General features: G+C 37.2%; 1 protein-coding gene across 2 annotated transcripts; it reads left to right on the top strand.

Moving 5' to 3' along the window:
- LOC110713494 (5'-nucleotidase SurE-like) lies at positions 1-27,706 on the top strand. 2 transcript variants are annotated; one of them, XM_021891938.1, is made up of 9 exons: positions 2-287; positions 9,301-9,395; positions 10,092-10,156; positions 11,347-11,390; positions 12,600-12,677; positions 13,477-13,630; positions 15,089-15,262; positions 27,213-27,272; positions 27,341-27,706. In XM_021891938.1, exons 1-9 carry the CDS (start codon positions 163-165, stop codon positions 27,452-27,454), a joined length of 909 nt encoding a protein of 302 aa, XP_021747630.1. In that variant the 5' UTR covers positions 2-162; the 3' UTR covers positions 27,455-27,706. The 2 variants fall into 2 exon arrangements, with proteins under 2 accessions (XP_021747631.1, XP_021747630.1); XM_021891939.1 differs by lacking the exon at positions 27,213-27,272 and having other exon boundaries at positions 1-287.
- The last annotated feature ends 18 nt before the right edge of the window (positions 27,707-27,724 follow it).

Raw genomic sequence — 27,724 nt, 5'->3', positions numbered from 1 at the left:
GTTTTTGATTTATTTACTTTTTTTTTCAATTTAAACTTGTACTCTGTATTTTTTGATTGATTGTATCTTTGGTTGTTTTTAAAAACAAGCCATTTGTAGAATCTTTGCTCTCACTGTCGCGTACGATCGCTCCTGCCACTATACAAGCTCAGGGCGACGAAAATGGAGGTTTTACCGACGATCATGGTAACCAACGACGATGGTATCGACGCCCCTGGCTTGCGAGCATTAGTGCGCGTCCTCGTCTCCACCAATCTTTACCATGTTCGAGTTTGTGCACCTGATTCGTATGTTTTTCACTTTTTTTGTCTTCAATTTCCTATTAATTCTCTGCAATTTTAATACATTATCTTCATAATTGAAATTGCTGTTACGTTATTTCTTCTGCTGGATGCTGTTTTGATAATTGCGTTTCTGAATTTGAGCATAGAAAAGGAATTTTGTGATTGAAATAGAATTTAATTGAATTCTGAAGAAATTCTTTGTATTTTAGTTTAGGGATGTCGTTACATCTTATTGTTAGAAGGGAAAAAATGGATAATTTGCCAATTACTACCGCAAGTTAATACCACTTTGTAAATTACTACCGCAAATTAAAAAAGTTGTGAATTATTACCGCAAATTCTTTTAAGATGTTGCGATTACTACCAAACCCCATTAAACCCAATTATGACGTCATTATATCCCTTTAATCCGTGTTTGACCAATGGTTAAGGAACCAGCCCCCCCCCCCAAAAAATGGATTAGGGATATAATAACGTCATGGTTAAGGGCTTTAACCGTGGGTTAAAGTGATATAATGATGTCATAGTTGGGTTTAATGGGAGTTTGGTAGTAATCGCAACATCTTAAAATTTTTTGCGGTAGTAATTCAACTTTTTTAATTTGAGTTAGTAATTTACAAAGTAGTATTAACTTGCTGTAGTAATTGACAAATTTTCCGGAAAAAAAAAATTTGTCACCTTTTATATTGTATAACTGTTGAATTAAAATTGTACTCTGATGATTTACTAACTTACAAAATAAAATTACATGTATATAAAAATCGAATATATGATAATTTATTATTTTATTTTGGTGTTAGAGATTGATGAAGCATTGTTCTTGTCGGATTAGTTTTTGTAGTGGTCTGCAGTCGTCAATCTACCTAAGCTTTTAATTTGGTTGGTCTTGCATGTTACTTATGGTATTAAGATAGTCAATCAATCAAAGTCTTAATCCTATAAGTGATCGGCTACATGAACCAAAAGTGATTATTACTTATAGTCATCTACTAAAATTTACCCCCTTCATTCCTTATGATCAAATGCCTAATTCTCATGTAAAGCCATATGCTTCATATCCTTTCTAACTCTTTCCAACCAAGTCATTTTTGGCCTTTCTCTTTCTCTCTATGGTCACACTCTTCCACTTTTCGCATCAGTGCACCCTCCAGACTTCATATTAAATGCTTGAACCAACACATGCGATTTTCCCTTACGACATCCATTTTCTTTTCTAGCAAACAACCTCATTTCTGATTCTATCTCTTAGAATGTTCCTACACATCCATCTTAACATGTGCATTTTTGATAACCTCCATCTTTTTATTGTAATTCTTCTTAGAAGCCCAACATTCTTTATCATTCCTTACCATTGAGCAACACTGGTCTTATAACAGTCCCATAGAATTTCCCTTCAACTATAAAAGAATGCTTCGGTCACGTAACACTCACGTGGCCGCTATCCATTTGCTATAAAGATCAAAAGGTTTAAAATCATAGCCATTAGTTTAATGTGAGACTTCCTTCCCATCATCAAGCTATATAGCCTAAACTACATAAACCAACTTCTATTCTTCTAATGCGGGACTTATTTCCCCCGTTATTAAATATCACCTATTAAGAAGACTAATTTAACGATCCTCCACTTGCACACATATTGTAGCACCCGAATCATACCACCTATCATCACTTATAGTGAGCATTGCAATTCTTGATTCATGCCAATGTTTAATTTATAAATCATGGCAACAATATCATTGGTGTTATTCTATACAACATTTGCGTCACCACCTTCCTTCTTGTTATTTTTTAGTATTCTTAGGATTCTTACAATATTTCTTATTGTGCCCTCTTCACCACATTTGTAACAAACAATATTAGATAAATTCATTTTAGGCTTCTTGCTAAAATAATTCTGCTTATTTTAAGTTGTAGCCTTTTGTGTTTCTATTGTTAGAGCAGTCTGCATAATATGTGTTATTTTAATGATGGGAAATAAGTATCACATCATATAGTTTATGGAAGGAAGTCACACATTAGTAGAATGAAAGAAGTTAGCTTATTCTATTTAACTTGATCTTGGGAAGGAAGTCCCAAATTGGTGAAATAGAAGAATTATAGCTTAGAGTAAGTGTATAAGTTTGAATATTTGGAGCATGAACAATTTATCGAAAGTGAAAGACTTTGACCACGGGCCGGATTGGGCATGCAACATATTTAGAAAACATATAGGTTAAGCGCCTAATAGGGTTACATTAGTCTAATTGAGCAGAAACCCAAACTTGTTTTCTAATTGTTGTAAAGCCCTTTTGTTTGTTAATTTTCCTGATTGGCCAATCACGTGAGTAGTCTAATTGCACTCTTTCAGTTTAATCGCTCGATTAGGTGAGTGTGCAATTGGTAGTTTCCTATGAATAATTAAGGAGAATAATCATGTCCAGTCATTAGAAAATCAGATTATCTTAATTAATTTAGGGAGTGGTGACTTTTGACTAAAACAAGTTCAAACTTTCATAGTCTCCTATTATAATTTCAGTTGAAATTTTCTTTCTATCTTTCTTATTTTATCCTTAGTGTTCTTAAGTGCTTTGAGGGAGTTTCAATTATGTTGCTATAGTTGATCTCATTACTTGGGGAAATCCTCAAAGCATATTAATTAAAAACCCATAACATTCGTAGTGGGATTAAATTTTCTTTAAGGATAATGTCAACACGTCCGTAATTCTTCATTCCCAATAGGTCTTTTTCAAACAATCTTAAAGCAAATTTTCATGTTTCTATCACCGTGAATGTCGTGAAGAATGTTGGTGATGCTAGAAAACTTGATGTGTTTGATGGTTCCAATTTTACTCTATGGAAAAAGGCCATGAAGTTCTTTCTAATGACTATGAAGTTATTCATGTTGATCTTAAGCCCAATTCTCAATCGTAGGAAGACGAAATTGATGTTGTGAAGGCTAAACGCAAAAAGCCTAAGGATGAGGCAGAGGGTAGATTGCTTGTATGATATCTACATACTGATGAAGAATCTAAAAGGAAATTTGGGACTCTTTGGAAACAAAGTACAATTCAAAAAAGCAAGGGGTAGATAAGTTTATTACTATGCAATTTTTTTGAATTTACCATGATTGATTCTTCTTCAATATTAGACTAAGTGCATGAGTATCTTATCTTAGCCTCTAAATTTAAGGGATCTTGATATAACCATTTCGACAAAACTACTTGTGGGGGGAATGACTGCAACATTAGCTTCTAGTTGGAATGATTATCAGAAGAAAGTTTTGTGTACTTCTGGGTATTTTACTTTGGAACAATTTAAAAAATTTACGAATTGAAGATGAAACTCGAAACCGTGATAAGATACTTGATGGTGGTTCTAGTTCTAAAGTAAATTATGTAAGTAATGATTAGTAGGGGGAGGGCAAGAAAAGAAAGGCTAATAGAATGGAAAATATTTACACAATTTTTAATATTTTAACACAACATAAATTTGACTTAGAAACTAATTGCGACCCATTGACCCATCTTGCGTCCCCTATTTATCATTTTTCTTTATTCATTTAATAATTGATCTCTTATGAAGGTCTTGCACTCTTTCCTAATCCAATGTATTGGATGCTCTACTCTTAAATTTTGTGAAAGACTTTTCTCTAAGAAATGTCTTTAAATTGGAATATAGTTGAAGAAGCATTAAGTTTGTGTTTTCTGATCTTGATTGATATGTGGCTGTGGAAAGTTGTTATTAAGGTATACAATTCACTATGTATGTGTCCTTTGTTGTTACATTAAACATAGTGCTTGGTAGTTTATTTATTTAGGAAATCACTCGGTTTTTTTAGGTTTTTCCTACTTAAAGCTTTTCTTGTAGTCTTTATGTTGCATCCTTGATTTTGAAGTTCCTGGTTTCACTATTGAAGATTATTGTACTATACCATAAACCATCAATTTAGTAGTATTCTATGCAGTATGCATTTATGCACTATTAACCTATAAAGGAACTAAACCAGTTTTTAAGAGTTTGTCCATAGAAGGTTATTGTGCTCATCATTTGCATTCTACCTTTTGTTTATGATCCTAATGACTTGGTGGTCATGGCTTTGAACTATTAATAGGTTGTTAACTAGATAGATTAAAAATTAATTCTGTGAAGTACAATTTACTTCAGGAAAATTGGCTTTAAATAATGCCAACTATTAGCGTGTGTGCAAGATATATATATTTTTTCACACTAGTTTGAATCCGCTTCAGCAACGCAACAGACTCCTTCTCTAAATCCCCAAGCGAAGAAAAGGTGAAGGGAATGAAACCATATCCAATCGCCAGACAACGAGCTTCATACTTAACCCGCTTTCGATGAGCCGCATCAACCACAACCCGTCCCGGAACAAAGTCAGATAGCCCTGTGCGTGTCAAAGGAGAAGACCCTGTGAAGTCGACACATACATCACGACCACGATCCCATGAATAAAGTAACACATCGCAGGTCTGAGGGCCTCGTCATTCCCTCCAGACAATCCTATGTCAACCTCCTTTCTTGCTGAAATCCCAGATCTGTAGCAAATATCAACAAATGTATCCCGAACAACATTGTGCCGATGTTTAATACCTACAATGCCAGCGCACGACACCGCATGGTCACCAAATACATCCCTAGTAAAAACCCGAGAGCAAGCAGATCACGGTGTCGAGATAGAGAACAATGGAACACCCATCCGATAACACAACACACATCGGTATGTCTTATCGTTCATCGTCTGACCCAATCCAGAAATAGGGACTGCCCGAAGCAAAGCAGAGGTGTGATCACCCTGCTGCGACTTCCACAATGCCAACTGTCCAGGAGACAAAGAAAAGGTGGATTCCGCAGAAGCGGTAACCTTTGTGAAATATATATATGACAATTTCTTCATGAGTTTAGGGGCAGCGACCTCACAAGGATTACATAAAATGTCAGACTCAACCATTCCAGTAAACAAACTCAACACATCTCCAAAAGGTTGACCAAGACCCACAATACCAGTACGACGCAGAAGCTGCGTCTGCAACCGAGAAGCAAGAAAAGCATAATGACGAACATCACCTGCGGAATAAACACCAAGCCCTCCAAACGCAAATGGTAAGGTGGCAAGCCGCCACTGCCAATCACCAAACCCGGGCCCCGAAGCAGTAACAATACGCTCCAAGGAAGATCGAAGAGCCTCATCGAAAACGCGCTGAGCCGCCTCGAATGCACCTGGAGGACAAGTACGCAAGGAAAAGTAGAGTTTAGAAACTCCAGTACATGCCCTAAGTAACAACAGCTCATATGAGGATTATCCAGCATAGCAATCTTATCCATAAGCGCAATGGTCTTGGTCAACCTCTGCATCACAAGCTCGCCACTAAACCTGGAATCAGAATTAATAAGACTACCAAGCAACTTAACACCATGCAATGGTTGAGCAATAGAAGGGGGAAAAACACCCACAAGCCTGCTTCGAGGGTCTTGTGTAGGCCAGAAAACTTCAGTTTTTTCCACATTGAGATACAACCCAAAACGAGGTCCTTCCTCCATACTCAACTGTAGAACCTTCCCTACCACCAAAGTGTCTCTAATAGTAGTGCCGTCATCTAAATACCACGCCTGAAGACATACCTCAAAAGCATCTTTGATTTTACACACAAGAGGTTGTAAAACCAAAGAAAAAAGGAGAGGACCAAGGAAATCACCCTCCTGAGACGATCATAGGGTGTGGTCCCCATAATACAGTCTAGCTGGATTAGAGTAGCAGAACTCAACCCACCGCGAAATACCGGGACAACGACGACGGACTTCACGTAACATGACCGCACGATCAACTAGATTGAAGGCATTTTGAAAATCCACCAACAACATAGAAAGACCAACGTCAGAACCACGCTCCTCAATCAACCGATTCACAGCATGATGAATAGCCTCACCCCTGAAGAAACCCCAACGCCAAATTGAAGACCATCAAAGTAACTGCCCAAAGACTGGCAACCATAACAACACCGACCTTCGAAACCAAACGTCGCCAAACAGTACCCACAGCTATAGGACGTATACCACCACCGGGCTTGATAAGTAGATTGAAGGCATTATTATTGTTATTGTTATTGTTATTGTTATTGTTATTGTTGTTATTGTTATTATTGTTATTATTATTTTTTTTCCTTAACATGAAACTTGTTTATAAAATTTCTTAACTGTGATTTATTTAACCTCTAATTTTCCTTATTTCTTCTACTTACTCTCTAACTCTCAATTAATTATTTAATTAATTTGTAAGTTAAAAAAAACAAAGACCACCACCTACTCGGCCATCCATTCCCTTTCCCCTCCCCTGGCAGTCAATGATGCAAGGGTACGCCAACCTCTTTCCTGTACCGGGGATGTATCGGGGTCGGGTACAGCCCGGATACGTCCCCAAGGCGTACCCTTGAAGAGTGGTACGTGAAGAAAATTTGGGGACGGCAGGGAGCACCTTTGGAAACGTTTCGAGGACGGATCATGTCCTTTTCCGACATCCCCAATAGAAGCCCAACCCACTTTTTTTTTTAAAAAAAAAACCCAATTTTACTTCTTTGATTTTGATTTCTCGAAAACCCTAAAAATTGAAGAAGTCACCTACAGCATTGCAACCCTTGGAGGCGACCACATACAGGCAACACTAGCGGCCAGTGATCTCCAGGCAGCCATTACTGAACCTTTCGAGATAGGAGAGAAAGAAGATGGTTTTTAAAATAAAAAAACTAAGGGCTTGTTTGACATTGTTTTTTGTTTTCAGTTTTCAGTTTTTTTGAAAACAAAAAAACAAAAACAGGAAACAAGAAAAAAGTGTTTTCACTTTTTTGTTGTCAGTTTTCAAAATTAGCATGATTTTAATAAGTTTGACTAATTTTTTATTCATTATATGACATATATCATACACTTCTGATATACAAAAAACCAAAAAACTTAAAACTGCAACAATGCCAAACGAACCCTAAATTATTTAATTATCTAACATTTCAATTGGTAAAAGGTAAAGTAGTTGTAATAATAAAAAAAAGGTAATTAGCTGTAATTCTGTAACTTTTTTCACTCTCCTTTTATCTTTTTATAATATTTTTAGTCTTACTTTTCTATTACTTTGATTTGTACTCAGTAGAATTTAGGAGTATTTGTCTTTTTATAAACATTGCATGGATTTCCTAAAAAAAATAAATAAATTGTATGTTTTTTTTTTCCTGAATTTTAATTTTTTTGATTTTTTTTGCCGTACTTGTTTTTTGGAATTTTTATTTTGCCGTTTTTCGTCCCCGTACCTGTTTTTGTACCCGTATCCGTTTCTGTGCAACCTAGGTGGCATTAGCCCTCCTCCCCTATCCGAGCTGTTGTCTAGAACCCTTCACAACTGCGACCTACCTCCACCGCCGAGCCCAACCCCTCCCTTTCCCCTGTACCCTCGCCTCGACCACCCTCCTAAACCCTAACCCGAAAATCCCACCCCTTCCCACCACCACGAAACAACCCCTTCCCTTTCCCACACCTCAAAGGTCGAAACAACCCTCTCCCTTCCCTTTGTCGTTTCGGGAAGTGGAAAAAAGATGGGGGCTGTTTCGTGGAGGTTGAAGGGAGGAGGGAGGGTTGTCGGGGTTAGAATTTAGAGAGGGGTGCGTGATTGCAACGGGGGTAAGGGGAAAAGGGAGGGAATTAGACGGTGAAGGTTGGTCGCCAAGAGTGGGGGGTTTCTAGGTGACGGCTCGTAGGGGTGAGGGGGATGGGAAGGGGTGGCTAGTGGTGGTGGGGTTTTTTTTTTTTTTTTTTTTTTCTCTTTTTACAAAAAAATTTATGCATTAATTTAATTATTAAGTAGTTAAGTGAGAGTTAATAGGTATTTAGAAGAAGTAAGGGAGATTAGAGGTTAATTAAGTGTATTAGAGGTTTGTGTTTCAAAAAAAAAAAAAAAAAAGTGTATTAGAGGTTCATGGTTATCTTCAACAAATTTTTTTTTATAAACAAGTTTCATGTGGCCAATAAATTTTTAAAAGGTTTTCCCGAACAAAAAAAATTGCTAAAGGTTTTTTTAGACATATTATCCTAAATTGTACTCCCTTTGTTTCCATATGATAATCCCATATGGAATCAATCATATAAAATAAGAAAAGAAAAACGTTTGCATTCTAACATTAAAGTGCAAGCACAATTTATAATTAGTTTTTTCCTTATTTAATTTTTTTTTTTACTTTATTTTGTTTTGGAAATCATCAACCATAATTGCATAATTCAAGGGAGAGATTCCCTTACTTAGAGCCATTGCATCAATCAACAATCAATTAATGTAACCAATCAAAATTTAATATGTATAAAATAGGAAAGAAAAACTAAGTTAAAAATAAAATATATTCAATATGGGTAGATTTTTTTTGAAACGCCTAAAATAGTATATAGGACTAACATTATGAAACAGAGGGAGTTACATAATTCGTCTGTTTACATATTCTAATTCTTCAAATAGCATGTCAAGAAGGTTATTGCAAATATAAAAAACAGAGGAAGTATAGTGTTAATATTGGTTTTAAAACAATTTTTGAAACTAATTATATCAATATAATAGTGCATTTAAACACCCTATTTACTTTTTCTTTTTCTCTTAACATAACTTAATTACTAGCCTAATAAAGCGGTGGAGCATTATTAATTTGGGTAGGAGGAAGTTATTAGCATTAAATGTATTTCGAAAAAAAAGTTATTTCATATTAAAAAATAAAAATAAAAATAATATAATAATGATTATGGATAACATATTCCTTAAGATGCCTTCCCCTGTGGCCGGCGTACCATTTTGCACATGTAGTACAAAAAATTACTGCTTATAGCAAATAGTCGAGATTGTATTATTTTGCACGCATTGTTAATAGTTGTGATTATTTTAAGCCATTTTTTCTTTACTTTATGATATAAATTCCATTGCTTTTCACTGTCATTCAAACATATTGCTAATTAGACTATTGTTTTCAACTGCTTCATACTAGTAACACACTGGTGCTTACAGGGAAAAATCAGCTGTTAGCCATGGGATCACTTGGCGTCATCCTATTGCTGCCAAGAAAGTGGAGATTGAGGGTGCCACAGCTTTTGCAGTTGCAGGTTCCATTTTGCTCTTAAGATAGTTCTGCTTTATTTATTACTTATTAGTTAATTAGTTGGTTTCCGACCTTTCTGTCTTTCCTTTACTCCGATATGACCCCTCACTGAGCCATTAAAAGTCGCATCTGTTGAAGCTTTGTTTTAAATGCTTTGTTGACTGTATTTATGTGGAATCAACTATCAATTATATTTATGTATTTAGGTAAAATAACAAGTATTGGGTTTCCTTATCAGAGGTATCGACTAAAACAAATTCTGATACAAAGGTCAACTAAAGAGAGATAATAGTATTAGATAACAGTATAAGAGCTACTACAGGGTAAATGTATCTAGAGTCTTATATAAGCCCTCATCTACTGAAATTGGTCAGCTTAGAAAATGATCTAATTACTTATGGATGCACACTACAAAATGTTCATGCATTTTGTAAACTGGTAAATATGTTGTTGTTTAGTAGAATGCCAGTTTATGGGTAAATGAGGCAATCAGGATCAATAAGTATCTGGTTAAATTTTGTTGATAGGGCAGAGTTTGCTCCACTTGCTGTTTTATTTGGTGCTAAAAATGACCGGTTGATGCTTGCATAAGCATTCATACTATAATTTCATGCTTACCAAACATAATTTTTGCTATGTAATTGTAATCTTTCGTAAAGACCACTCATGGACTCATGGTAATGATGTGTACTTCTTGCAGGCACGCCAGCAGATTGTTCTTCTTTGGGAATCTCAGATGCTCTGTTTCCATCAGTTCCGGATCTGGTAGAATTTAAAATCTCTTTCTAAATACTTTTTACACATGAACTTTCCTTTCAAAATCAAAGGAAAAATGCCGATATCTAAAATCCTTTTATGAGTTTCAATAATTATCCTCAGTAAATCAACCAAAGTATGTATCCTCATCAAACTAATTAAACAATGGAAAAGTAGGTAAATTGTTCATTCTTCAGTAGTTTTGCTCAAACAATCATACAAGTGAAAACAAGTAATTTCTACAGTTGCTTTTCTACATGTTTCTATAAATTTACTTTTCCATATAATTTCTACTACCTAAAGTCCAAAATAAAATTGTTATTGATTGGTGCGTTGGTTGTGTTGGAAGCAGAGGCCAAGTTTGCACCTTTGAGTTTTTTGTATTTTAGATATTAGAAGGCATGATTGATTTACAATTTGCATTTTTTTTCTTCTCTATCTCACATAGTAATTTCTCAATTTTTGAAAATCAGTGTCTTGACATGCCAATAGCATTTCAAGTTAAGGGCAAAGTAAAAAGGTTTTAGACAAATATGGTATTAGGACAACACCATGAATTGACTAAACAAATACAAAATCTTTTTTTTTTCTAATTGGATTTCCTTTTGGGATGTCCCAGATTAGGTGAATATCTACTGTTAAACTTAAGCTATAGTTGGGGTCCTGGCCGCCAAAGGCCCACACAGCCACCCGTACCCACCATCTCAATCTTTACCTCTACTTTCTCCTTAATCTTTGTGCAAAAATTAGATGTTACCTTGAATATGGAATGAAGGTAGTACTTTTTATGTATTTCTTGGAACCGGCCTTGGCAACGATGATGAGATCATTGAAAACAAAATCTGTTATAATGTGGAAATTGTTCTCATCCATTTCATATATAGATTAAAACACTTTTTATCAAGTGGTTGTGGTAAAGAGAAATACAGTAGAATTTTTGAACCATTTTGAATCTTCTTGCAAGTTGGCAATATTATTCTATTTACCTGCTTGTACCCCCGTTTTTTTTTTTTTATTTTTTATTTTTTTAATTTTTTATTTTTTAAGAGAGAGAACTCCCAAATGATTTTTGACCAGTGCTTTCCTCCTCCCCCAGAAGACCTTTATTATCTCAATTCTTGGATGTTGATAAGTTGGCTCTTTAATTGCATTAGTCAGTCATCTCAGATTCGGCCAACTCTTTTTATGTTTGCCTGCAGGTACTTAGTGGCATAAATATGGGAAGTAACTGTGGTTATCATATGTAAGTGACTATGCAGCTTTTTTTCCTATTAAGCTTGTTATGCTGTATGAATTGGTGGCAGAAAACTGGTCCGACATTTATTTTTCGTAAGAAGATAAGATAATGCCTTTGATGATCTAGATTGGATGTTGATGCTTGAAATTGGTGTCAGATTTGATGCTTAAACATGTTGCCCTTCCTGGTGTCTTAGTCTCATCACTATTTGTGGATCTAAGAAGGTAGTGAGGGGGGAGGTGACTGATCTTGGAGATACTTGGTGCAGTTTATTTGTCAGAGGCAAGAGCTTCAATTTGGTGAACCTATCTGATGAAGATTTGGTGTGTTGCACTAGTGCACATCATAGACCATTGGATTATTTTGAGTTAATTAGGGTACCGTATATAGTTCCTAGTCACTATTTTGTAGCTCTGTTAGTCTCTCAGAAACTGTAAGTTTGTTCATGATGGTCGTTTAGGGATGCCCTATCTTGGCTGTGGAGGATGTGAGATAGAATCTTAGTCATTCTGCATTGGGTGATTAATTTTTCTTCTTGATTAGAAAAACTGTATGATACAATAACATCTTAACAAGGCTAAAAACAGTATTCTATCCATCGGGTTCTTGTATCCTGCACTTCTATCCAGCAAAAGCCAATTATTCTTCTGCAGCCTCAAAACCTATATACCTTTCAGGCATGTCAATCACTTTAGAAGCTTTCCCCCTTTCTTTAAATTTAATTTTTATCATTATAACTCAAGCATAATATAAGAGATTAATGGTTGAAATTATGGATTGGTAAACTTGAAAAAACAGAAATGTTGCAAGTTTACAAATTTTTTTTTTTTTTTTTTGTAATTACTTATGGATGCACACTACAAAATGTTCATGCATTTTGTAAACTGGTAAATATGTTGTTGTTTAGTAGAATGCCAGTTTATGGGTAAATGAGGCAATCAGGATCAATAAGTAAAGAAAAAAAAAAAAAAAAAAAAAAAAATGGAGGAAGTATATGTTTATGGTTGCAACCCTAGTGTTTATTGCCCCTATGGGTGATGCAATCTATAGTTGAAAAGTATGCTTACAAGGCCTTTTGAGTTGGATTTTAGGAAAATGAATTGTACATTGTCCAATTCTTGTTTGTGTTGTTACTTTATAGTCATGGTTTCCAATACTTATGTTATGCTGTTTGATTCTGTGGTAATGCATTTTTTTCTTTCATCATTTACTCAGTGTTTACTCTGGGACTGTAGCCGGGGCTCGAGAAGCATTCTTCAACAATATACCAGCAATATCTCTGTCATATGATTGGTATGTATCTGAAATTTTATTATCTTATAGTTTTTGGTCAATGAAAATCTTTTAAATGCCAAAATCAATGGGTTTTATCAACAGTATATGGCAATATCTTATGCTTTAATATTCCACTTTTAACATGCACATGTATGCTGATTACATTATTTGTCAAGTATTCTGTATTCTAGATTAATAAATTCCTGTTGATTACGTGCCTAAGACATCTTACGCTACCTCAGTTTGCTGAGATAGAAGTGTAAAACTGCATGTAAACTACAGTATGAGGACACACCAATAAATTAAGTCCTAAAAAATCCTGACAATAACTCAATTTCAGTCCTACTGATATTTTGTTCGTAAAAAAACTTGAATCTGTCCTTAAGGAAAAGAAGTGCGGGGGAGAAGCTTTCATATACTCTGCTCTGTGAGTTAAACAATAAATTGCTGCCATCCAGATACCGTTTGTACTTTGTAGACAATTAGGGACACCTTTGTTTTGGTCACTTGAAAATAAACCCAAATTATCTTGTGATCATGGACAATGAGAATATTTTCTTTAACATCCTTTGTTTAAATTGGCTGCACTGGTTATCGGTTTCTTCTTCTTTACACTGAAATGAGTCACTTATCTACTGTGATTACAAGCAGCTAACATTTTTTGAGAAAGCATACTCGGAGAAGGTCCTAGTAGGATATAATGTGTAGGGTGCACATTATCATTTCTTGATGTTACATGCACGCATCATTAGATAAGGATGTAGCAAACTAGTTATGTGCTGAGCTGACGGTGTTGATTGCTATTCTATTTTTCTAGGGTTGGAGGTGTGAGCAATATTGATGACTATGCTTTAGCTGCTGAAGCATGTCTACCCATCATAAATGCAGTGCTAGCTGAGATTAAAAATAAAGCCTATCCACAAAGATGCTTTTTAAATATAGACCTGCCAACAAATATTCGGAGTCACAAGGTACTTCCTGCATCTTATTAGGCTATCTGACACAACATTGTTTAGGAGAAATAGATGTCCTACTTATAGAATGTCTTCATATCTTGTTTTCCATTTATTATAATTCCTAGAATATCTGATCAATTATTTCATCAACTTTTTATGGGTAATCTGAACTCTGGTGAAAAGAGAGGATGACTATATAGGACTTTCCAAATGTTTTTCATGCATATATTTTTCTTGCCTCTGATTAGCTGTTGCATTTAACTTCTCTTAAGGCTCTGCATGCTTTTACAGAGGGTCACAATTTCTTCCTTGTATGTTAGTGTGCAATATCAGAAGAAATGGATCATTTTTTCTGTTTGTATTATGAATGATTTACTCTACATCTGGGTCAAATCTCAGAGGTTCTTTCCCTGTATTGTAGCTATACCAATTATCAAACTATTACCATTTTTTTCCTTGATTCAGAAATTTTTAATTCAGAAATCACTTGACTTTTTACAATTCTCCTACCTCCCCCCTGCCCGACCATGTTTTGGGGAATCATCATGTTTATTTTTGCTGATTTGTGTGAAACTGATTAGTGAGCATATCCTACTTCTAGTGGGTTGAAAAACCTGTCTGCCTTATCTCTCTCTCTCTCTCTCTCTTATTTTTTATTTTTTATTTTTTATTTTTATTTTTTTTCTTTTTTCTTGGTTAATTTAGTAGTGCCATCTGCTTTGAAGTACTTTCCATATTATCATCACTTACTTTCTGAAAAGTGGTTACACTGGGATTTCTGAAACAATTCTTAAGTCTGTAACTTTTGGGGTGATCCTGCAATTCTGTTCTTCAGTATTTGTAAATGTTAGGGATCAGTATTGGTCATAGACTCATAGCCATTGTTGCATTAGCTTGATAGTGGCTTGTCAGTCATTCCTATAATCTTCTGCCATCCTATATCTATATATGTGTACTTATATATTAAAAAACGTTCTTAAAATAGAATATGTGCCACGTGACACCCTTCACATGTATGCCACATCACCTTTCTCATGTATTGTAGGCCACACCATCCATTATAATATAAACATGTCTCAATGGCGATAAAAATAATCACAAGGTTCGAACACATGACCTATAAGAAGGAATTAATGTTCTTACCATCTTAGCTATCTTTTGATTATGTTTCATATCAATTTTAATGTACTAAATACTTTGTATGAAGCATTGATTTGAGAACACTTATTTAGTTTCATAGTTATTATTGTTCTCTCTCTCTCTCTCTCTTTTTTTATACATATAATTTATATCTAATAGTTCAAATGATATTTATTGATATTCAAAGTAAAACCCGATGCATTCTCCAGGCCACACACTAGTTTGATGTCAAATGTCATTCATTAGTAATTTCATGAATCAGAAACTCATTTTTGAGGATATGAACTTGCCTATTAAGTTTGATGATAAAATATATTGTCATTGATGTGGCAGGGTTACAGATTGACAACCCAAGGTAAAAGTATCTTCAAAATGGGATGGAAGCAAATTACATCCACTGCCCAAGGAAAAATGTTGTCAACAATGGAAATGGATATGGACTCATCAGAGTCACTGGATGTCAAGTCATCAACAGTGTCTCAAGGCCAACAATTTTTTAGGAGAGTGGTATGTTTATCTTCCTTTATTATCTTCAATGAGAAGACCTTTACCTTATTTTTGGTTCACACATAAGAGGACTGGGGTTTGAATTTAAAGCATCAACTATATCTGAGGGACTGCCATTTGCTAAAAGTGAAGAAAAAATGGTTCTCTTAATGTAAGTTGTAACCACTAAATACATCATGCAATCTACTTCCTCGTTCATTTTGGTGATTAATGTTAGATGAACTCGTTGGCCTTATTGAGTCGGTAAGAATGGATATGTATATTAATTTCAGTGTTCGAAGATGTGGTATCAATCGCATTCCATTAATGGTCACAATGTTGTGGAAACAGAAATTATATGCTAATATCTTCTTAGGTCACATTTGACGTGGTTCAACTTTGTTTATAAAATCTATTTAGGTGTTTTTTCACTATATAGTTTCATGATCTCATCTTTTGGTTAACTAGAAATAGTATCAACTTATGGTTGCTTTTGCTATATAGTTCACATGAGAACTATGCTTACCACATAAGGTACATGCAATAAAACTAAAATATACATTTTTTTCTTAGTGTGATGTACCTTACAATTTTTAAGGCATATACAAAGAACTTTTATCTTACAAGTATGTACCTTATAACTATATGACATATGCCTTAAAATTTTGTAAAATTAAATAAAAAGTTCTTAAAAAAAAATTGGGAAATTCTCTTGGGTAACACTTTGTTTTTTAATTTCTCTTTGGTGAATTGTAAAAAAACTTATTATCTTTGGTAATAATAAACTACTTATACAACTCATGACATTAGTACAAATTATTATGTTAAAATCTAACTACATCTATTTTTTATTTATTTATTATTTTTTTTACAATTAAATTATTTATAAAATATTTTTTTTTTTTAAAAAAAAAAAAAAAATTTAACCCATCCCTTCCCATGCCGACAGCCCCTCCCATATACCTTAGCCAGCCACCGACACCCTCAACCCTCCTCTTTTCCCCACCTCGACTCCCCACCCCAAATTCAGCACAAAAAACAAATAACTCCTCCCTCTTACACCAATTTCTTACCCCATATTCAACCCTTATTATCACCGATAATGATTCCATCACCGCAGAAGTCGTCGAAAACCTAGTCAAAGACCATGCTAGCTTCTTCGATAAGCTTGTGGATCTAATTTCGGTGAAGTTTTGGCATATGAAAACGATGAAAACTTGGAAAGCCATGGTTTCGAAGGTTATTGAAATCAGCGAAAGCAGAAGTGAAGCTTAAATCGATTGAGAACATGAATATATTAAGACATGATCGATTAGACCGTGAGAAATCGTCTAAATCAACCCTAGATTTATTGGAGGAGTCAATTTGAGTGTAAGAAATCTGTGAAGAAAAGGATTATGATAGTGGTGAAAAGTTGAATTTAAGGTGGGATGTCAGGGTGGGGAAAGGGAGGGATTGGGGGTGTCGACAGCTAGTTGGAATTTTAGGGTGAGGTTATTGGTGGGGCAAGGGGGGGGGGGCTTCCGACAAGAGGATGGAGGCAGGGTGGAAAGGGGTGGCTAGCTAACAGTGGAGGGTGTGGTTTAATTTAAAAAAAAATTATTTTAAATGTTAAAAACCTAACCATGGTTAAGGATCTTAATTGAAATAGTAATTATCTTTGGTAATCAATAATACAAGATTACCAAAGATGATATATTTTTTTCTATTTACCAAAGAGAAATTAAAAATTAGATGTTAAAAAGAATTTCCTAAGAAAACTTTGGGTTTATTTTATTATATTTTACTTAATGTGATGTACCTATAATTTTAAGGCATACACCTTATACACGTACCTTAAAATTTGGTTAAAAAAAAAAATCACCAATTTTCTTAGAAAATAAAAAAAAAAAAATGGTTATGTGCTTTATTCATTTAGGGTATGTACTTTATACCTTCAGGCATGTACCTTATACTTGTAAGACATGTACCTTATATGTATAAGACTTGCACCTTAATATTTCAATAAAAGAAATGAATTTTAATTTGAAATTGAATTATTTTATTTATTTTTATCTTTTACCTTATATCTACGACTCTACGTACCATATACCTTATGTGGTTTATGTCATAAAACCTCCTTTTTCTCTCCTTATACAATTAGGGTATGCGATCATGTAAACCAGAGCGTATGGTTGTGCTATCTAGATTTGGCTAAGCAAGTTTGATTATTCTCATAATTGCACTTGTGCAAAATTGCCTATAGGAATGTTCATGATTGTAGGATTTTGGAATTTCCCATAGGGTCTTTAGGATTGTCCATGATCAATAAAATCCCATCAACAATAAACCTAAACTCAAAAAAATCATTCAACTTCCATCGTTGTTCATCGTTCACAACTCCGGCAACCACCATCGTCGACGTCACCGGCCACCACCACCTTCAAGACTCCCGACTTTGTCACCGGCCACCACCAACATCCTCTCTCGCGCGCTATCTCTCTCTCTAGCGCCGCTCTCGCTCTCGCTCTCGCTCTCGCTCTCGCTCTCGCTCTCGCTCTCGCTCTCGCTCTCGCTCTCGCTCTCGCTCTCGCTCTCTCTCTCTCTATCTCTTTCTGCTTCTCTTAATTAAATCTTTGGATTTGATGGTTTAGGGGTTGGCTGGGCTTGTGTTGGGTGTTTTGGAAGGTTTCGAGTGCTTAAGGGGGTTTTCGGGGTGGTTTGACGATGGTTATAGCTGGTTGTGGTTGTGGGTGGTTCTGGGCTAGTTCGAGTTGAGGCGGTGAGTGGTGGCGGTGGTATTGGGATAGTTCGAGTAGATCGAACCGATTTTAGGTGGTTTAGGACTGGTTGGAGTAGATCAGGTTGAGTAGATTAGGCTGGTTCTAGGCTAGTTCAGGGGTGGGTGGTGGTGTCGATGGGTTGGTTTTGCGGTGATTCAGGGTGGTTTATAGTGAGTTAGGTGGTTTTATGGTGGTGCCGACATTCGACGAGTTGGTTTGCTGCGGTTAGACGATGGTGGTAGCCTATCTTGGTGACTGTTGTTGGTAGTGGTGGTTAATTATTTCCATTCTCTCTCCTACCCTTAATTACATACTCTTGAATCCATTAAATCACAATTATGAAATTTTGTATTGGGTTTCTTGAGAGCTCCAAAGTTGCATCTAATATGTTTCGGAGGTAGTATATAATACATACTTGCTTATCTTTTACCGACTTAATCTTATTTAGTTTTCCACTCTTAAATTTAATCAAACCCACCCCATTCCTAATAACTCCACCTCTCCTTTTCACCTCAATTATACCCAACTCCAAAACCACCATGTCCAGGACCCATCACCACTTAACCTCATTACCTAACCGCGTCACACTCAGAAAAACCACCACCTAATCTCATCACCTTCACTAAAGCCACCTTTATTGACCTTCACCGAAATACCACCACCTACATTCACCACCACGCATCCTCCCTAACTCCCCACCCTCAATCTCACGTTAACTACCCACCATTACCACTCTCACCAAAACTACCAAGGAGCCCTAGCAGACTCATTAAAGCCGCCGCATATTAGCAGACGAAATGGCCTATGGACTATGGTCATTAGATTTGGTCAAAGGTTCCACATTTAACACCGCCATGGCCAAATCTAACCATTATGATGTCCATCTTGTGAAAGACTGAAAGGAAGACCGAAGACTAGTAGATTAGGATTGCGAAAATTTCACTATGATGTTTATAAAGCCACCACATATTAGCGGATGAAATGGCTTACGGACTATAGTCATTGGATTTGGTCAAAGGTTCCACATTTAAAACCGCCATGGCCAAATCTAACCATTATGATGTCCATCATGTGAAAGGAAGACTGAAGACTAGTGTAACAAACTGCTACAGCTACACAATAACCACACACACAAGCAACAACTAGGGACTGATTTCAGAGAAGAAGGCAACAATTTTCGTTAATTAAAGGAGCAGTCTTTCTTACAAGGAGGCTTTAGGCCACCACTCTCACGTAGTGACTTGAGGTCACTACTCTCCACCCTCAAATGACTACTAATATCTGGGTACCTAGCACACTCCTCCCTCCCCTTTCTTATACATACATAAGCAACCAAAATAAGGTAATGACAAAAGACAAAAAGTGTGCTGTTGTCATCATATGATATGATAGCAGCCCTGCCTTGACTGCTCGCTGTTTTTCATGCTGCTGCGCCACTATTCCTACTCTTGGCCGCTCTCCCTATCCTCTCCTGCTCCTCCTTGTGTATGTGATCCACTGCTTGCTGGATGCCCTTGATGCATTCGTTACATCTCCTTCCACTAGAAACGCTACCTTGTCCTCAAGGTGCAGAGAAGGAAAACGGTCTTGGATCATTGCTGCTTCCTCCCAGGTTGCCTCTAATGGTGGTAACCCCTGCCATTTAATCAGTACCTCAAGCACTTCCTGCCTATACTTAGATGCTCTGGTTTCTAGCACACTCTCGGGTTTGACTTCCACCTCAAGTTCCACCGATGATAATTGACTAAGGATGTTTGGGTAAGCTGTGTGATTACTAAGTGCTCTCTTAAGTGCTCTTTTAAGCTGAGACACATGGAAAATAGAGTGAAAGCGGCAAGTGTCGAGTAATTCTAATTTATAAGCCACCTTTCTGATGCATTGGATCACCTTGAAGGGCCCATAGAAGCGCGGAGCTAGTTTCTCATTCAGCCTTTTTACCCACGATTTTTGTCTGTATGGTTGTAGCTTCAAATACATACAATCTCCTAGCTGGAATTCTTCTTCTCTCCTTTTCATATCAGCATTAAACTTCATCCTTTGCTGGCTTGAATTAGGTTCATATGCAAATCTTCAAGCACCTAGCCATTCTATTCTTCCAAGCTGTCAACCTTGATCTCATCCGTACAACGCCTTAAAAGGTATGAACCCAGTAGAAGCATGTTGTGAGGTATTGTAAGTATACTCTCTGGGCAACCACTTACTCCACGACTTAGGCCATTCACAAAGCATCGCAAATATGTCTCGAGTGTCTTCTTCACATTTTCTGTTTTCCTATCCGTTTGAGGATGGTATGCAGTACTTCTCTTGAGGTCTATGTCCTGTAGCCTAAATAAATCTCTCCAAAACACTCATGAAGACGCGATCACGGTCCGATACTATCGATGTTGGGAACCCATGCAGCCGCACAATCAATCTCCACAATCAATCAATCTCTTGAAATACCCCTTAATGAACTTCTTGTAGTAGGCGGTGAGTCCTAAGAAGCCACGTCATGGAAAAAAAACGCAGTCGCGGTCGCGTTTGCAGAAACAGTCGCGTTGTCGCGGGAACGGCTTGTAACGGTTAAATAGAACGGATCGCGGGTTTCGCGGCGTGAATTTTTTTTAAAAAAATCACATAAGCAGATTTTTTAGTTCGTAGACCCATATTCTTTGTCTTTATACCATATTATAGCCAAAACTATACTCCATAATAAATACTAAAGACATTATGATGCAGACCATGAAGTAGCAATACTATCTACAGTAATATTCTAATCTAAAGATGTACTGCTTAGTTCAATACTTAAAATACTTGTACGTGTACTATTAAAGTTATTAAATGATTTTTTTTAAAAAAAAGGGATAATGGAGGGTGGGTCCAAAAATATTAAAAATAAAAAGAAAAGTTGATTGAATGTGGGGTCCAAGTGTCTAATATTTCAGCCACTCATTTTTTATTTCTCTCTGCTGAACCAGTTTGAGAGTTTGACCGTGAGGTCCGTGACCCATCTTCAGCCTCCATCTCCGCCATTAATGAAACTCCAAAAGCTTGAAGCCGTGAATTCGCAAAAGCATAAAAGGATAGTATGAATTACTAAAATTAAACGGCCGCTAAATGCCTATAACGGTTCTAGAACGCCGTTCCACCTTTATGGAACGGGAGATGCCCCGCGTTGGGTGTGATTTTTGACTCACCGTTATATAACAGGGTTTTTCGGTTCAGTCTCTCTGAAACCCGTTACAAAGAGCCCGTTCCATAACCGAACGACCGAGTTTTGATTCCATGAGCCACATAGGTCCTTCAAACTCCTCGGAATAGGCCACTCCACTATCGCCCTTACTTTCTCCATGTCCGCCGCAACACCCTCCTAGGATACAACGTGGCCCAGATAGGCCACCTTAGGCTGTCGAAAGTCACATTTCTTGAAATTAGCTTCTAGTTTGTGCTCTTTCAGCTTCGACAGCATGTGCTCTTTGTGACTCTCCTGGTTGAGGCTGTAAACGAGAACGTCGTCGAAGAAAACCAGCACGAACTTCCTTAAGTACGGGCAAAACACATTGTTCATGAGAGCTTGAAAAGTTGCGGGAGCGTTAGTCAAGCCGAAAGGCATTACAAGAAACTTGTAATGTCCTTCGTGGGTTTAGAAGGAGGTCTTATGGGTGTTTTCCTCCTGAACCAATATTTGGTGGTAACTCGACTTAAGGTCGAGTTTAGAGAAAATGGTTGCCCCGTGAAGCTCATCCAAGAGTTCCTCGATGATGGGAATTGGGTATTTGTCTAGGATGGTCTTGCGGTTTAAAGTTCTATAATTGACGCAAAAACGCCATGAGCTATCCTTTTTAATAATGCCTGCTTCCAGCATTTCACGAATCAGCTTTTCGATCTTATTTTTCTAGAATTGTGGGTACCTGTAAGGTCTTACACTTACCCTCTTTCAACACTATCGAATGTTCGTGGCCTCACTTGGGTGGTAGCCCCTTAGGAACATCAAATACCTATGAAAATTGCCCCATCACATCCTCCAGGCACTATTGTAGCCACTTCCCCTGTCTTGCTACACACCCTTTCCACCTCAACTTTGTTAATCTCTAGCCAAATACCTCCTCCTTCATGCCGTAATGTTCTGAGCTTCGAATGCTCTAGTGAAGGATTGCCTACCAATGTGGTGGTCTGACCATTCACTTCAAAACTCATTATGTGAGTTTTCTAGTTAGTGGCGACAGAGCCCAACTTCACTAACCATTGACTACCTAGAATTAAGTCGACATTCCCTAGTCGAAGTGGTAAGAAGTTATCCACCACCATGAAGCCGCCCTTGAGCAACACTCGCACTCCCCTACACACGCCCTTTTCCCAAATTGATTCACCATTTCCCAGGAAAACTCCTAATTCTCTGTCACCTACCACCGGCACGCCTACTTCAGCAACCAGGACGTTTGAAATGAAGTTGTGAGTTGCCCTTGGATCTATCATTACAACCACTAATTTCGGGCCCACCTTCCAGGGAAACTCCCATCGGAACATCCTCCTCGGTAGGTGTCTCAAGTGGCCCCGATGAGCTTTCTCCAGACTCCTATTCCTCCCCCATTAATAACACACTCAGCTCCTTGTTTTTTCACCGGTGTCCAACGCTCCACCTCTCATTGCACCTAAAGAATAGTTCTTTCGCCTTTCTATCTTGATGTCCAACTTCCGTTAACCGTCGTAGCTCGCTGGATTTCATTGAAGTGAAGGGCATCAATATTGAATTTTTCACCGATCCTTGCGATTCAGTGGGTGGTTTTGGCCATCCCTTAAAGCTTGAAGCTTGCTGGGTGGGTGTTCTATAAGTGCTTACTAAGCCCGGCCCAATTAAAGGTTTACTTGTATTCCCACTTATTATGGACTTGCTAGATCCAATTACAAGGGGTCGTTTTTTATACCTACTAACCTGCTACTTCCATGGCTTGTTCTAGATTATAGAGGTTTATCAGTCTAATCTCAGCCTTGATTTCCTCCTTAAGGCCATTAATGAAGTGGCCTAACATTATAGTTTCAGGTATGTCCATATGTCTTCTAATGGAGCAGAAAGTTCGATGAACTTCTTGCGATACTCTGTGGTCTCTTGTTTCGCTGCTAGCCATTGTTCGTGAAGGCTTTCCGGCGTGGGTCGGCCGAAATTGGCACAGAACCCTAACCTTCAAGCTTTCCCATCCTTCTACCGGTCTCCTACGGTTTTCCCATTGAAACCACCGTAAAGCATCGCCTTCCATGGCCATAACGGCTGCTTGTAATTTATGGTCCTCGTGCTGAAAGTATTTCTCCCCTCAAAGTATCCAACCGTCGGGATCGGTACCCTCGAAAACGAGCATCTCTAGCTTCCTGGGTTTTTAACGGTGACCACCCCCGCCGCCGCCGCCTTCTCGGTCTTGCCAGCCTCGCATTCTGTTATTGAGCTGTTGGCCCTACTGTTCGTGGTTCCTCTAGGCCACGAGGTTGCGGAGCTCCTCGAAGAACTGAGCCTAAGTTGTGTTGTTCATTGTCATCTGTGCGTCTTGGTGTTGGCGGAACAGCTCGAATCGACCGTCGAGTCTCGGAATGGCCTCATCCTGTGATATCTCGAGGGATTCTTCTTGAGTCTTCATCGTTGCTTTTATCGTTTCGAGTTAATCATGTACTCCGGTCATTTGGTCTTCCAGAGCGTCGCACCTCTATGTTGCACAAAGAACCATTTTTAAAAAAAAAAAAAAAATCGGAATTTGTGGTGGTTTTCGGCGTCGGCATTCGCAGAAGCGCCGCTCTGATACCACTTGTAACGAACTGCTACAACTACACAATAACCCTACACACACAAGCAACATCTAGGGACTGATTTTAGAGAAGAAGACAACTATTTTCATTAATTAAAGGAGCAATCTTTCTTACAAGGAGGCTTTAGGCCACCACTCTTACTTAGTGACTTGAGGTCACTACTCTCCACCCTCAAATGAATATCTGGGTACCTAGCACACTCCTCCCTCCCATTTCTTATATAGACACAAGCAACCATAACAAGGTAATGACAAAAGACAAAAATTGTTCAGCTGCTATCATATGATAGCAGCCCTACCTTGATAGCAGCCCTGCCTTGATTGCTCACTGCTGCTCCACTATTCCTACTCCTGACTGCTCTCCCTCCTGACTGCTCTCCCCGTCCTCCCCTGCTCCTTGTGTATGTGATCCATTGCTTGCTGGATGCCCTTGATGCATCGGTTACAACTAGCAGATTAGGATAGTGAAAATTTCACTATGATCTTTATAGAAGGTTAGGATGAGGGGTTGTAGGATGAAGGTTAGGGTAGGGCTCCCCTTTGGCCCATTCATTTGTATCTTTATATTTAAATTGCCGAGCTTTATTTATTTGTATGTTTTTATTCTTTCTCTATCTTTAAGTGGTTGTGGTGGGTTAAGGTGGTGTTAGTATAGGAAACGGAGGAGTGGGGAGGTGATGTAGATGGAAGATAAGTATCGGGTTTGTTGAGGAGAGAAATCAAGAGTGTTTGCATTGGGGCTGAGGTTGGGTGTTATGGGAGCTAGTTATGTATTAGGTAAGAGGTGACGTTGTGACGGTGGTTAAATTGGTACAAATCATCATGGGTGTTGTCGTTTTGACAGTGTAGTGATGGAGGGTTTTAATTTAAGGTGGTGATTGTAATAACACCTTGGTAAGAAGGTGAAGGGTAGGAGCTAAATGGGGTGGGGAGGTGGCTATTAGGTTGATTAATTAAGTGGGTTTGTATTGTTTTCTTAAAGTCAGTGCCTTAGGCCTGTTATGGTACGTTTATTTCAGCTCTACTCTAATCTAATAAGTTAAGTTCAACTCTTAATTTCCTTCTCTTATAAAATATTTATTTCAGTTCAGTTCAGCTCTAATAAGTTCAGTTTAACTCTAATAAGTTCAGCTCAGCTCACCTCAGTTCACCTCAGTTCAGTCAATGAGAACAGGCTGTCACGGTCCGAGTATTTTGATACCAGAGTTGTGCGGCACAGTCTTAGCCACGGTAGACGAAGGTGCAAGCGCCAAGTGTTTGGAATGGCTTGTGGGCTTGTGGCACGAAGTAACATAGGTAGGATAGGCTGTTGATAGACACTCTTGCCTATTGGTGGCAAGGGTCGTTCGATATAAAGAGCCTTAAGTGGATCCAGTGGCAAGTTGTATTGTTTTAAGGGTCTCTAGGGGGGTTGCTTTGATATTTGTGAGGAACTAGTACAAAAAGCCTTAAATTAACACACAAGATTTAAAGAAAATGGTAGGAACCTTAGATTTTATTAAACACCCGGTCCTTGAACAGCATTGTTTTGCAAGTATAGTACTTACCGGAGACGTTGGATTGACAAAACACAATGATTGTTTAATAACGCCTAGCATATTCATAGGAAACTCCTTGAAAGCATCACATAAGGGAATTACATAGAAAAGAATTTTGTCAGAAGTGCTCTCTTATTGTTAGCAAGCTCTATGGATGATTATTGACTCAATATATCACTGTTTACATTGCTTCAATAGCTTTGTGGGTTTTTGAAGAATGTCACTAGTAGATGACATACAATTATAGCAATTTGGTGGTTGACAACCTTAAATTCATACGGAGAAAATCACGTGTAGAATATTAAAGAAGAAACTTGTAATGAACTGATGTGGGGGGATGGTCATATTAGGAGCATACTATAAATAAGAGAATATTAGGAAGGGGATCAATGTGTTGAATATTTATGGAGTATTTTGGGTTATCTTATTGAGCTAAATTGGGGGAGAATCCAAATTTCAAAAGTGAAACCATCTTTTACATTGGCCATAATCATCTTCGTCTTCCCATTTTTTGCTGATAATGAATGAAGCTAAAGTTTTTATTTATTTATTTATTTGTTTGGAAAATGATGCTCAATTTAAGTTTACTCTTTGCAAATGTTGTTAGAAAATAGGAGTGACAATCAAAATCTTATTTCTTAGGTTTTCAAGTGACAATCAAAACTTTATTTCTTAGCTTTTCTACAAAAAAGGGAGATTCCTCATTTCCTGAGGATAAAACAGCTCAGCTGAAGACTAGAATACACATATCATCACAACATCCGGAAACAAGTAAAGATCTATAGCAAACATCATTTTCTAATCTGAATCCACAGATTGTAGAATACCTCAACAAAACACATATATAGTGTAGCTTTGCTGTTCTTCTTTCTAATGGCTTTCACTTCCAACTAACCTTTCTTAGGAATAATAAAAACTGGCTTAGAGCTCTTAAGCTGGTCCATTCTTCACCCTACTTCCATAGTTCCATTTGACAATTTGAGTGCATACGCCTAAAAATGGTCCTCATGTGGTTCAGGAGCAGAGCCACACAACACACATGATGGATTTGTTAGATTATGTTGCTATAAAAGCCTAATCTTACTAGCAAGTCCAGATTGAACTGCTAACCAAGCTACAAAATGCTTTTAGGGCTAGCCATGCTGTTGCAAAACCAATCTTTTTCCGGGGACCTTATTTAAAGCTACCCATGGGTGACACTTTACCTTCAAAATAACTTTACTTATTTCCTGAAAAAGTATAGGGTGCAATGTTTTTTCTTGAAATTATGATTTATTTTGTATTAGAAATTAAGATAGTAGAAGGAAAGTTGGAGTTGTAGACGTTGAGGATAATATAAGGCAGAACAAATTGCGTTTGTTTGGGCATGTCTGGTGAAGATCAGAAGACATACCTCTAAGGAAAGTAGAGGGTTTCCCAAAAGAGTTGATAAAAAAAGCATATAACATTGGACAAAATGGAATGGAAGGAGGTGATAATGGTTGGCAAGTACATGAGATAAAAGTTTGGTTCATGTAGCTAACCCCATAATTGGGATTAACGATTCGATTGTTGTTTTCGTCAAACACGAGATTTTTCAAAATTGTTTCCCCTATATCAATTCTCTTAGGTTGTAGTGCAGAGATTTGTTGCTTGCATTTATCTTTTGTATTCATCACTTTTGTTGCCTTAAATCATCTATTAATATTTGGAGTTTTATTTTTCCATGCATACATCTTTGTATTTCTCACTTTGATTCCTTAAATCATCTATCGAGCATTTGGAGTTTTAATTGTCCATGCATACATCTTTGTATTCATCACTTAAATTGCCATTCTCACCAAAAAAGAAGAAAGAAAAAAAAATCACTTCTATTGCCATAAAATCATCTATTGAACATTTGGAGTTTATATACTCACAGGCAATAGAACACTCAATTCAAGATACTGATATTGATATCCGATCTCTCCAAGAAGGATATGTAAGCAATTCCTCCAATGTTCTATTATTATTTTCGTGTATAGCTGCTATAATGCATGTATTATTCAGATATCAGTTACCCCTCTGGGTGGAATCTCGCCTGCTGAGGCAGATTGTCAGGAGTACTTCAGAGGTTGGCTTCCTGGTGTCATGGAGCGCGCTTTTTCAGCCTCAGCCTTGTGATTAGGGAGTTCCATATAACTTCTCAAATGCTATTCATCCATTAATTTCATAAATATTGTTTACTCCAATTTATATCGAGTGATATATTATCTTGTTGAAATCTTGACTTTGACAGTAGATTGCTCTTAAGCTGTATGAGTATATGATAGTGTCAGTGTCTAATAATGTTTTCATCATGTAATTTACCGTCAGAGTCAAAACCTCCAAAAATTTAATCATCACTTGATAAAATCGGGAGTATGAATTAAAAATAAATATCCCTGTTCTCTT

This window comes from Chenopodium quinoa, unplaced genomic scaffold, assembly GCF_001683475.1.
Source record: "Chenopodium quinoa cultivar QQ74 unplaced genomic scaffold, ASM168347v1, whole genome shotgun sequence".
Lineage (NCBI taxonomy): Eukaryota > Viridiplantae > Streptophyta > Magnoliopsida > Caryophyllales > Amaranthaceae > Chenopodium > Chenopodium quinoa.
The sequence above is the reverse complement of the archived record's forward strand: the minus strand, read 5'-3'. Positions and strand labels throughout refer to the sequence as shown.